This window comes from Somniosus microcephalus, chromosome 14 (genome assembly GCF_052327205.1).
Source record: "Somniosus microcephalus isolate GS21.2 chromosome 14, FLI_Smic_1.0, whole genome shotgun sequence".
In the NCBI taxonomy this organism is placed as follows: domain Eukaryota; kingdom Metazoa; phylum Chordata; class Chondrichthyes; order Squaliformes; family Somniosidae; genus Somniosus; species Somniosus microcephalus.
This window is the reverse complement of record NC_141000.1, coordinates 98,524,329-98,537,184: the sequence shown is the minus strand read 5'-3', so window position 1 is coordinate 98,537,184 and position 12,856 is coordinate 98,524,329. Positions and strand designations below refer to the sequence as shown.

The 12,856-nt window shown below is 41.8% G+C and overlaps 2 protein-coding genes across 6 annotated transcripts in view; one reads left to right on the top strand and one right to left on the bottom strand.

The window, feature by feature from the left end:
* LOC147107751 (uncharacterized) overlaps nucleotides 1-4,087 on the top strand; it is a 79,997-nt gene extending 75,910 nt beyond the window's left edge. For all 5 annotated transcript variants that reach the window (XM_086007031.1, XM_086007033.1, XM_086007029.1 and 2 more), the window contains one exon: nucleotides 3,425-4,087. In XM_086007031.1, coding sequence (XP_085863157.1) covers nucleotides 3,425-3,553 — 129 coding nt within the window. In that variant the 3' untranslated portion in view covers nucleotides 3,554-4,087. The remainder of the gene's footprint in view (nucleotides 1-3,424) is intronic.
* A 3,960-nt stretch (nucleotides 4,088-8,047) lies between these two features.
* LOC147107750 (zinc finger protein 654-like) overlaps nucleotides 8,048-12,856 on the bottom strand; it is a 50,047-nt gene continuing 45,238 nt past the window's right edge. The window contains exon 9 of the mRNA XM_086007027.1: nucleotides 8,048-12,292. Coding sequence (XP_085863153.1) covers nucleotides 12,285-12,292 — 8 coding nt within the window. The 3' untranslated portion in view covers nucleotides 8,048-12,284. The remainder of the gene's footprint in view (nucleotides 12,293-12,856) is intronic.

Here is a 12,856-nt window from a genome sequence, read left to right as displayed (position 1 = left end):
CTCCACGCAATTTTTCCCTCAATTAGCCAATTAATTCCCAGCATGTGGGAAGCCTTGCTAATTGTCCAATTCGAGTCAGAAATCCCCACAGTATGATGTCATCATTCGTGGTGCTTTCAAGGTCCATAGCAAGCACTGCATCCTCTGAAGGCTTCCAAACGAACCATACAGGATGGCAGAAGAGCCTGCAGCAGCTGTGGCCAGTGCCAGACCCCGAGCTGCCTTCAAATTCGACGAGGCTTCACTGCAGGCATTATTGGATGGGGTTAGGGCCCACAGGGAGGTCCTCTTCCCTAGGTCAGGGAGGAAGAGGCCTCCCACTGAGACCAATGCTGCATGGATGCAGGTGTCAGCAGATGCCAACTCGCTGGGAGTCACCAGAAGAACCTTGGCATTACATCTCTAACTCCTTCCTTTACTCCCCCACATTGGAGGAGGAAGAGACTGTGTAGCCAGACTCCTCAGAGGAAGCTCCAACCTCTGAGGGCACAGCGTCAGCAGAAGTAAGCACACCCAGCACCAGCGCAGACACTCACACCTCGGGGGGACCTTCGGGACATAGAGTAGTGTTTCACAGCTCACAAGTGAGCCTCAGCAGATTCTGGAGACAGGGACAGCAGTGGAGAGTCCTCGTCGGAGGGCGCAGGACTCTGCCAGCTCAGCTGCGCTGCATGTCGACCCTCTGCCTCTGGGTCCATCCGCAAGAGAAGAGGTGATGAATCTCCATGCACAGATGCAGGAATCTCTGGCAGGTTTTGTCTCCAGGGTCGCTGTGAGTGTGGAGTGAATGGAGGAGTCCATAGCGACCATGAGCAGAGCCTTTGTGGAGTCATTGGCGCATGAACGCATCACCATGGAAAGGTTGGCAACCTCCATGGAGGAGATAACTCGCCAGGGTACGGAAAACATGGTGAGTGCTCATAAGAGAATGACATCTCTTGAGGAGCGTTGGCCATCTGTTGAACAGAGAAACCAGATCTTCATGGAAGTCCTTCTGAGTAGGACGGCCAGTGCAGAAACAGGTCCCCATGGCCCCCTAAAGCGCAGCAAGGTGCTCTCAAGCCACTTCCAAGCGCTGGCCCCTTCTGGCCTGTGCAGCTTCAGGTGAGTGAGCAGCAGCCTGGTGCTCCTGTTGCTCCTCCTGCTGTTCCTGGTTCTGCTGCTGCCGCCTCTGCTGCTGGAGATCCCCTAATGGCAAGAAGGGAAGGAAAAAAAGGCGTCCCATGCTTCTCGCAGATGCCTCCGCTGAGGAAGCGCTGAGTGAGGGTGGCGAGAGGGGCTTCCCAGGAGATCGCATTGGAGAAGTGTGTGAGGCTCCAACCTTCCACAGCTGTGCCTAAGCCTTGAAGAAGTAGCCCCAAACTTGCAACAACAAGGTCCTTCAACATACAAGTGCTGTCCCTTTAAATCGCAGCTTTTCCTGACCTGCAGCTGACAGCAAGCAAGCCGGCAAGCTTCACGCCAGGTCTCATCAGCGGGGTTCCCCGCAGGCGTGTTTGATGTGGGGAAAGTCCCAAAGTCGCAACGGCCCCGGAAAATCTTCAAGGTAATTATTGGTCATTAGTGTGCTGACGACCAGTCCCGCCAGCGGCGGCCGGGACTGAAGCGGGTCGCGGGGAAACGGCGGTCCGAAAGTCGGACGGGGCGGGGAATCAGGCGGTGGGGAGGAGGTCCCGACCCGCTTTTTCGGCCCCCGGCTGCCTGAAAAGCCGCCCGACGGCGGCCAGAAAATTGACCCCCATGTCTTCGATCAGGGACTTACCTGCTGATCCCAGTATTGAGGAATATCAAATTGCTTCGGCTGCATCCACGGAGAGAAAATATTCGTATTTTACACACCCTTAATCCCCTTTCTATGGCATCAGCTTCTCCGAGTGTTGATTCCACATGTCGGGTATTGTCATTGGGTCAGGTGAGAGATCGGTTTGTTTCCTAATTTCTAAACACTTCTGGCATTTGAACGTGGTACTGAGTGAAAGGAGCTCATGGACTTCTTGTCACTAAAGATTGAGACCATATGTACAGCAGCCTCTGCCACTTCCCTCCCTCCCCCAGCCCACTAGGCCAAACTTCTAAGATTCCACCCTGCCCTAGCCCTGAACTCACATTTTTCTCTAGTTTCTCTATCTCCCCTAATGCCCTCTCTGAGCTCATCTTGTCCATGAGACCCACCTCCTGCTTCCTCGACCCTACTCCCCCCAAACTACTGCCCACCCAACTTCCCTTCCTGGCCCCCAGGTTAGCTAACGATTCTCTCTCTGTGGAATGTGAACAATTCCATCGCATAATTTGAAAAATAGAGAATTCTCCCAGTGTTTCTCCCTCAATCTCAGTACCACCAAAAAACAAATGAACTAGTTATTCATCTTATTTGCAAGATCTTGTGTGTAAATTGGCTGTGTTTGCTTATATAAATGAGTAAATGATCTCCAAGTTTGCAGACGACACAAAGCTGGGTGGGTGTGTGTGTTGTGAGGAGGATGCCGAGAAACTCCAGTATGATTTGGACAGGTTGGGCAGATGCAGTATAATGTGGATAAATGCGAGGTTATCCACTTTGGTGGCAAAAACAGGAAGACAAATTATTATCTGAATGCAATAGATTGTGAAAAGGGGAAGTGCAACGAGACCTGGGTGTCCTTGTGCCCCAGTCGCTGAAGGTAAGCATGCAGGTGCAGCAGGCAAATGGTATGTTGGCCTTCATAGCGAGAGGATTCGAGTACAGGAGCAAGGATGTCTTGCTGCAGTTGTACAGGGCCTTGGTGAGACCACACCTTGAGTATTGTGTGCAGTTTTGGTTGCCTTACCTGAGGAAGGATGTTCTTGCCATGGAGGGAGTTCAGCAAAGATTCACCAGGCTGGCAGGAATGACGTATGAGGAGAGATTGGGTCGATTAGGCTTATATTTGCTGGAGTTTAGAAGAATGAGAGGGGATCTCATTGAAACTTATAAAATTCTAACAGGACTAGATGGAGGAAGGGTGTTCCCGATGGCGGGGGGAGTCCAGAACCAGGGGTCACAGTCTAAGGGGTAAGCCATTTAGGACTGAGATGAGGAGGAACCTGTGGAATTCTCTACCACAGAAGGCAGTTGAAGCCAATTCATTAAATATATTCAAGAAGGAATTGGATATATTTCTTAAGGCTAAAGGGACCAAGGGATATGGGGAGAAAGCAGGGACAGGGTACTGAATTTGGATGATCAGCCATGATTTCATTAAATGGCAGAGCAGGCTCGAGGGGCCGAATGGCCTGCTCCTGCTCCTATCTTCTATGATTATACTTCAAATGCAATTGACTGGCTGTGAAATGTCTTGAGGTACTATATAATATACAAGTTCTTGCTGACAGCAAGTGAATACCACCTTTCGCAAAGATTTCTTCAATTCATTTTCACATATTTGCACTTTGTTCCCTTTTACAGATGTTGCAATGGGTGTTCGAGCACCTCGGAGATTCACCAAAGAAGAAAGCACTGAAAGAACTCCTGGATCATGGAAACATCAAAATTACTAGCCTTCCATATGACTGGTCAACAAATTCTAAAGACTGATGACAGGTGGTAGTGGAAGCTATTGGCTGCTTGCAAGAATATTCCAATCTACTGCTCTTAGAGAGTATCTTCTGAAATATTTGTGTACAATGTTGTAGACTTACCTAATCAAATCTGGTTTAAATAGAATGTTTAATAGAAATTTCTGAAAATAATCCTAAATTGATTAGTTTGTTACATTACTTGGTTTTGTGCCCAGATTCAAGCTTTATCATCAATGCTATTTTGCTAAATTCATATTTTCAACAACTGTTTAGCCTAGATTGTGTGTCAGGACAACTGAAAAGGATCCTTTTCACTTTTTTCCCCCTCTCTGACTAAAACACTAATGGGGTCTGAATTTGCATGTCATTTCCCCCAGACTTTAAAAAAAAGAGTAGCACTACCATTCTTCTCACTCTTTCTTTGAAGAGAATGATATGTCTGGGAATATTGTAACTGTTTGTAAACTACCAAAGATTGTAATGGATCTAAATATTCTTTTTCTACAGGCTTGTATTCTGACCCTCAATAAAGTCATAGTGCAAAACAATATATCTTTAGTTTTTACTGGATTAAAAGAAATGGCTCATGGGGGCTGATTGAAACTCCCACCTGTCCCCATTTCAACTCCCAGGGCCTGAACATATTTTGTGCAGGTACCAGTGCCAGTAGTTCTGGGGCACTTACTGGCTGTGTTGGCCAAAGATGTTTATAAATTAAGTTTTTGATTTTTTTTAGATCCTTTAACATAGAAAAGAATCCTCAAGACATTTTGAAGAAGCATCAGCAATAAAGTGGACTTTGAGCCAAAGGAGGAGATATTGGGTGAGGTGACCAAAAGCTTGGTCAAAGGTGGTTTTTAAGGAGGGTCTTAAAAAGGAGGGAGCTGGAGGGGTTTGGACAGGGGATTCCAAAGCCTGGCACAGCTGCCAATGGTGAGGACAGAATAGTTTGGAAATATATTACCAGCAGAGGTTATGGTGGACTTCGTGCGGGATAGGATATGAGCTGACAAATTCACAGAAGATGGAGAATGCAAGGCCGGCCAAAAGAGTATTGGAGTGATTGAATCTGGAGATGACAAAGGCATGGATGAGTTTCAGCAGCAAAGGCAAAGGTGGACCATGTTAGTAGCTGGTCTTTTGGGTTGGATAGAATGCCATGGTTACAAACCGTCTGGTTCAGCTGAAGACAGTTGCCAGATTGAAATGGATGGCAAGGGTACAGTTTGTGGCAGGAGCCACAGAAAGATTAGGTACTATTCCTCAAGGGTATGTCGTGCTTCATTGCAACAGCTGGGAGTGGGAGTGGGTTGGAGAATTGGAAGTGCGAGCAGCAGGGAGCTCAATGCCTCACTTGTAAACAGAAGTGTTCAGCAAATAATTTTGGAAAGTGTGCCTGTAAATTGCTGTCTCACACAAGTGTTGAGGGCCCTGGACAGCAGTGTGGGAGGAAATCAATAGGTATGTGTTGCATCTATTGTATTTACACAGGAAGGTGTCAGGGAAGCAGGTGGTGGAAGTGAACCATGGTCTTGGGGAGGGAATAGTGCTTTTGGAAAGTGGAGGCAGGAGGGTACAGGAAATGGTGATAAAGTAGTGAATGGCAAGGACAAGGGTGACACGCTCACGGTTGTCAAGGTTAGCGCAGAAGCATGGGAAATGGGGCAAACCTAGTTGAAGATCTTGCCTACCAGTGGAGGGGAATTCTCAGTTGATGACAAGAGAACATTTCAGCTCTAGCAGAAGATAGTGTCATCAGAGATGAAGAAACTGGAAGGAATGGAGTCCTTACAATAAGATTGAAAAAGGGTTCACCGGAAATGTCGACTCTATTTTCTTTCCACGGATGTTGCCTGGCCTGTTGAGTTTTTCCAGCATTTTCTGTTGTTATTCCTTACAATAAGATGTTGGACAGAAGCAGGTAGTTGTGGCTTGTAATAAGTGTAATACTGAGTATTTCCAGAATTTCCTATTTTTGTATCAAGCTAATTAACACTAGTCAGTTAATCTGCTTACAGTTCTATTTGCACAATCAGACTCCCATGTACACCCATCACCAACTCCCGCTCAGACCAAGCTCCACCTACCTTCTCAGCATAAAAACTTACTTTCAGTTCCTCACTCAAGACTCTTGCAGGTTAAGTCGTAAAGCATGAGCTACTATACAGCAACAGTTTCAGAGGGGGCCTTGAGAGAGAAGTTACTTTGAATAAGTTGGCAAGGCAGGTTATCGTTGGGCATTTTCTGTAACGTGTAGAACACTGAACAGAATTTGGGGTCTGGAATAGTCCAGACGGGTCTTTACTTCACCAGTCACAATTAGATCTCCAGTGAGCTTAGCACGGTGTCCAACGTGTCATACTGATGCAAAGTTTGGGCCAATAGATTTGTCAAACCCAGATTGCTCTTGCAACAAATCAGGATTGTCCAGAATAAAAAAAATTTTTATACAAGCAAGAAACCAAATGTGTATACTCATTAATGGTAGAGTGTAAAGCTGGTATAACATTTTAAAATCTTGAATTTCTTAATGTTTTCCTTAGATGGGGTACACTGTATACTTATCAATGTTTAAAAATGAATATTTAACAGACAGATTAGTCCTAGTCACTGCTTTGTTTGATTTTAAAAAGACCTTTTATTCAGTGAGCCTGATCAAGGCATAAAGTTGTTTTCCTCTTTATACATTCTCCATCTCAAAACTGGCCAGCAGGACAATAATGAGAACAAATTAAATGCCACCTTGAAGTTTACATTGAATTACTGGTGAAAATGTTTCGAATCAGAAATGTTGGTACAGAAGGTCATTTGGTTCTGTGTCAGTGCTAGTGCCCCCACTGGAGCCATCTACTCTTAATCCTGTTTCGGCCTGAATAAACTCCGCACCTACCTGATGGTCCCATAGGTTCGGACACTTGCGCTCTTGGGCCTCTACTCGTACGCCTACATATCCCAGGGGCGCATGCAGTTCGCAAACACCCCTGGGATCACGTGGGCCGGCCCAACCAATAAAAAAGGGGATCCCCATTATGTTTATGGAGATTCCATTTACGTACAGAATCCCCATAAGCATGACTAGGAATCCCCTAAAAAAAATTACACACCAGTTAAATAAAAACAAATCAATACATGTTCAAAATTAATTAATACAATTTAAACAAACATTTAAAACAAATTTAATTTTGAACAATAAATGTAAATGTTTTAAAGGTGCTAAAAATAACCTAGTTTTAAAGGTTTTCTTGTTTAAATAATTTTTAAAAATATCTATTTAAACTCTTACACTGGTAAAAGGCCTTATGCCTGCTTTTACCAGGCGAAAGTTTCACAGGCATTCGCTGGACAAATCTCCACCAGCGAATGTCCATTTCCTGGGGATGCGGTGGATCTGTCAAGCTGAAACTTGACAGGTCGCAAGTTCTGGGTTTGACCCGGCACTTATGGCCAATATTTTGCACGCGTTTATGCAATTCTGCCTTTGACTCACCTTCAAAAAGTATTGCATTCCAATCCTAATAACCTTTTGTGTGAAAATAAATTCCTGAACTCTATGCTTCCAAAACTAATCCTGATTTTATGTCCCTTTGTTACCAATTCACCGACCAGTTGAAACATTTTTTTAGTCTCAAATCCTTTCATAATTTTGAACACGTGTTCAATCTCAGACGTTTTTATTTTAGTAAAATGTTTCATCACAGCTTTATTCTCACTCGTATGTTGTGCAAAAACTTTCTAAATGTTCACGATGATTGCAAGTTTGCAACACCCCTGTCCCCAATTCTAGATATACAGTAATCAGCTTATTTTTCAGGACTGTAACAGCATCAATATCAAAATGAAAGACATGGTTATCCAATGTATGTACAGGAAACTTTGGTTTATCCGGAGGTTAACTGTCCGGAATGCTCGAGCCACCGGCAAAAATCAGGAGCCAGTTAGTTTTTTTTTCTTTTCGTTGCTTTTTTTTCCCCCACCAGTCAGGCTCTGCAAGGTCTCGCTGAAGCTAAGCTACAGAGACGCTTGCAAGGTACGGCCGACTGTTTAGAAGCTGTTGCTAAGCAACAGGGTTTGTTGCCAGATACGGAGATCAAAATCTCCATATGTTTCAACATTAGCGCTGGTTTGACTGGCAGTTTTGATGGGACGGCAACAGCTCAGTCCCGTCGGTGCCGGATAGCACAAAGTTTCCTGTAGCGAGTTCTCCATCTCAACCAGGATTGGAATGCAGCAGAATGGGAAGAGAAACTGAGAATCATTATTTCAGGCTGCTCTCACATCAAAGTGGTCAGTTACACAATGCTGGGAGAAGCATGAAAAGCAGGTCACCATTCCACTGCTTTGCTTAGGAAATAATTTTCAGCATTTTTGAAGAGTGGGAAAGAGAACATTTTTATATCAAACCACCCACAAATCGTTAATTTATCACAGAACACAATACAAATTACCATACATCATTCAGTTGCCGTCGATTTTGCAGTTAGAACGTGGTGGGAAAAGTAATAAGTACAAATAGAGACAACAGTGACTTTTAATCAATAAATTCAGGCAAAGTACAAAAAAACCCAATTTTTCAAATCATGTTTTCAGAACTGCATCAAAATTAAACTTTTTAGGTCATGTCCACCAGAATGACTGCAGTTCAATTATGGCTCAGCTTGAGCTTTATATTAACAAGCACAAAAGTAGAATATTGTACAAATGTTCAACAAGGAAGCACAAAATGTAGAACTTGCTAAACCAGAAATAATCAAATTTTAAATAGTCCCATTACAAATAATCAATAGAGAAAAGTGCAAAAGTTAACATTTTTCAAAGTGTATTTAATCTTGTGTGGAAAGCTTTTCCAATATCAGTTTAAAAAGAATGTAAGAAAGCATTGATACCACATAAGGCTTTCCCTCCCTTAGTTGTCAGTGCCTTTTTTAAATAAAGAAAATAAATAGTTCTTTAAATGAGAGGCTTACTCTTAGATCGTCACAAGAGGGAAAATAATGCTGTGATGGAAAATCCCAGAAAAATGACCTGAGAATGACAACTGCACTCCAAAGTGCCTTAAATGAAGAACTGAACTTCTACATGTACAATGTACAGAAGGGCAACTTATGATCAGTAACTGTTTGCATTCTTCCAAGCAATGTTGCCTGTACAAGGTATCTGCATGTAACCCATCTAAATTTTAGAAGACTGCTTGTTCATAATTTTTACTTCCTCTTAAGGACAGGAAGTTTTGTAGGAATATTTACATTGAAAATAATAAACCAGATTGTAGAAAATGTAAAAATATTTTCTAATGTACACCTTCCTACTTAAAACAGTAGTTGTATATTACTATTTTACTACAGGGCACAACAGTAACTGTCAGATAGATCATATCCTCAAATAGTGTAATGCACTACTCAGGAATTTATATTTTGCTTCTGTGCACCTTTACACACTGGCCATTTACCACCACATCCAAGACATAGCTACTATACTTACTACTGGCAATTAACATCAATAGGAAACATTTTCCAGCCTGTTTCAGTGCACAAGTGTTAAAATTGGACAACATTAAGACCATACTCCATTCTAATAGTAGGAAAAGGCCCAAATATAGAATTTTTCAATGCCTTCAAGATTTAGGACAGCTAGGTTTTAATGGCATCCGTGGCCTTTCCACAAGTTATTACAACTCCAACTGGGCTCAACCCTACTTCCGCATTCATTACACCTACTTCATCTTTCTCACTAAGTTTTCACTACAGCTTCCCAGATAAGTTCAATTACCAAATTAAACAAATTGCTGCTCCTGCCTAGCAGTTATCAGAAATTAATTTTCTAAATTCTCCACTTGTCATGTTCCTTTTACCTTACACTGGGAACGGTCTCTGGTTCAAAGTAAGGCAGAAACACTACTAAAGAACTGACCTCAATGGACCAAATGGCCTTTATTTATCCCTGATTTTTATTTAAGTTATCATTTTAGTGTTGATACAAAAATAGTTCATCAAGTATTGATATGGAAACAATCACGCAGTACTGATGGGTGCTACCACTCCAAATGTTTGAATGTAGAGAACAACCTAGTCTTCAAAATTTAGTTGGATTTTAGTCAGACCAGTAGGGCTGTTCATGATGAATGCAAAACAAACTATAAATGTTGACTGATAAGCTTCATCACAAGAAGCTATTAAAGAACAAAATTAGACTGTGCTGTATGTTGTATGTCTATGTATCAGAGAATACTTAAAAATAAACATAGGTGTGCTCTCAGGTTAACTCGTCATGGTAATCATCTTTCCAAATCGTAACTTTACTCAGCTTTCAAAATTTACGGTCACACGTATGTTTTGTCCAGGGCTAAGTGAGCAGAAGTGACCATTTCATCTACCCCTATTCAGAGCGCCAACCGTGTGTATAGTGATTTTGAGGCAAGAGATTGGTGCATTTAGCCCTTTGCCTGCATTTGTAGCCTTGGTTCCCAATCACAAATACTTAGTTCTTTGACAAGTCAGCACAGAGTAATGCCAGATGTATTAGGTGGTGGTGAACCGTCATAGATAGATATTTTGTTGTTAGGTTTGCAGATTATCAGAGATCATGGAACGTAATGTAAAGCTTAATTATTAAGTTTCTAATGAACAATTTAAAATAAAATCCTGCACGCTTTTGCAGCCAAGGATCTCCCTGCACTCGACATAAGGCATTTGAGCTGAAGGCCTATTTTGCCCAAGAAATGAGTTGTGTGTGTAAATTGAAGAAACTTGATTTTTGCATATTACCTTCAGATGTGTCATTATTGCTTTTCTCAATCCTTGTACTGTGCTGGATATGAACACCTTTATTATTTGAGTTTTGTGGCAGTTTACTCAGTTTCCTTCATTCCTGTAACATTTCCAGAGTGGTCACGTAAAAGCCATCCTGGCTTCTCATTCTGATCAAGGAAGGTTTCAAATTTCATAAGTGACTATTGTCTGATCATTATTTTTTCATTTTCAAATTGGAAGCAAACATCAATTAGGAATAGAATGCTTGCAATTTCCTCCATAAATGTGTTTGATTTGTTGTATGACTATTTCCACTTTGGAAGTTTTCTGTAAAGATGAACAAAATGTTCAGATTTGACAAGCCTCTCCAAGAGCTATTTTAGTGCATTAGGACTAAAAGGTTTAACACACTTTGTTTCTTGAGGTAAACAAAAATTCTGATAATACACTACATCCTCAATGCAACAGTCTTCAGGAGCTAAGCATTTTGCATGTTATACTGAGGTGCATGCTATACTGAATGCCTTATAAAAGTAACATTAAAATCTAATGTAGAAAAACTGGGAGTCAAAGTCCAGTGTTTTATAACTAATAACAGCCTTAACAATAGTAATATGTACAGACAGTCAATATCCTCAGTACATCACAATAGAGGATACTGCACCAAGGAAGAAAAAAAAATCTTTATTAAGCTAGTCAACTTTGAACTTTTTGTTCATCTCTCATTTCTTTAGCACATGCAGAAGAGCAGAAACTCTTCAACACTGTTGTTTTGGAAGACAACCAGCCATATATATGAGCAACTCCACTTCAGCTGTTAGAACGAGCAGCTTTAAGCTCTTCAACTGTATTTAACTAACTTGGGTTTTGCTGCACCTGTGCTTAACAGCATTTACATTGAGCCAAATCTTCCTGGAAAGATAATGGTGAGTTCACGACGCACGCAGTTATTAATGCGCAAATTGGCCAGCAAGTTAGGGGATGAAGAGATATGCCATGAGTCGCAAATCTCCAGAATTTGCTGGTCGATTTATGCCGCTCTGCTGTTTGCCTCGCACAAACATCTCGCCCTCAGCCGCCCCAGTATTTTTAAGAACTTGCTGGATTTGCACATTAACTGCCCATTAAACTCGCCGCACAATGTTAAGGCTCATAACAGCGCAAGTACCCTTTTAATGACTTGATAATTGTTAATGCAATGCCAATCAATCTCTCTGGCCCAGAAAGGGAACAATTTAAACTGTTGAGTCTCATTCCTGCATGTAGTAAATTCGTCAAGAGATTTAAAAAATTTCAAATTTAAATTATTTCTTACTTTACCTCTATCTTTTTTCTCTCTCTTAATCCAATCTTTCTTTCCCTCTATACCTGATTTGACCCAAATTCACCTACTCTAATTCACCCATCTTCTCAGTCATTCCTGTTTCTTTCTCAATCCTTAAATCGCATTGGTTGAGATACACTGTTGGTCCCATTGTTCACCAAGATCCCAGATGCCCTGATATCAGCTCGCACTTCCAGCAAGTTACTGCACAAATTATATTCGAGTTGAAGGGTGTCCCGCTCCAGCAAGATTTGGCCCATACATTACAAGTCTTCTGGTGCTCTTCTATTGTGCTGTTACACCGCTGCCTTTTTAGTACGGCACAAATGAAAAATAAACTTTAATTTTCCAATATGATGTGGCAAGACCAAAGTTCATGCGCTGCTGAATATTCTGCACTTCACATCCATTTCTACAACGTATCACAGGTTTCTCCACACTTCTCGTGACTCTTCAGTGTAGGAGCACTTCCTGAATAAGTGCTACTTTAAAATTTGGTGTTCTTCTCAAACATGTATGTTTGATAGTTTGTCGTCTTTGACCCTTTTCTGTGCTGAGCCTATAGACCTTACATGGCACTTGGATTAAGCTGAGATGAACTCTGTACAGTACTGTAAATTGATTCCCTAGTTTGACTATCAAATACATCAGAAGGGCCATTCTCTTGCAAAGCATTCCTAGTCACCTGGAAGGTAGAAACGGACCACAATTATTCATTCACATTCATTTAATGAAGTAAATCTTAACAACATGCATCTACAGTATAATCTACAACTAGAATTAGGAGTCTATAGTCTGGACAACCTGGTTGTTCAATTATTACACAATTAAATTAAACTATGTTAATATGTATAAACTTTCCAATTTCCATCTTCTACTCAAAACATAGAGCTTCAACAAGTGCAAAGGAATTTCCCGAGCAATTAAAGCAAAATCAGAATGAGAAGCAACTTGAAGTCTTGGACGCATTTCTATAAGCAGCAGTAACTATGCTCATTAGTACAGCAGATCCCACTTCTATACAGAGATCTTTGAAAACTACTTACATTACATATATAGGAGGGCATTAATTTGGTTTCCTACAGTCAAGTCAAACACACATTGGTCAATCTACAATTTATAGCAAGGAATAAATTACACACTACGGGCCGGATATTCCAATCCCTACGGGTGGGTACGTGCGGTGTACCCACCCATAGGGACATCGGAAATGCCGGTTTCAGGCATGCACTGCGCATGAGCTGGAAAC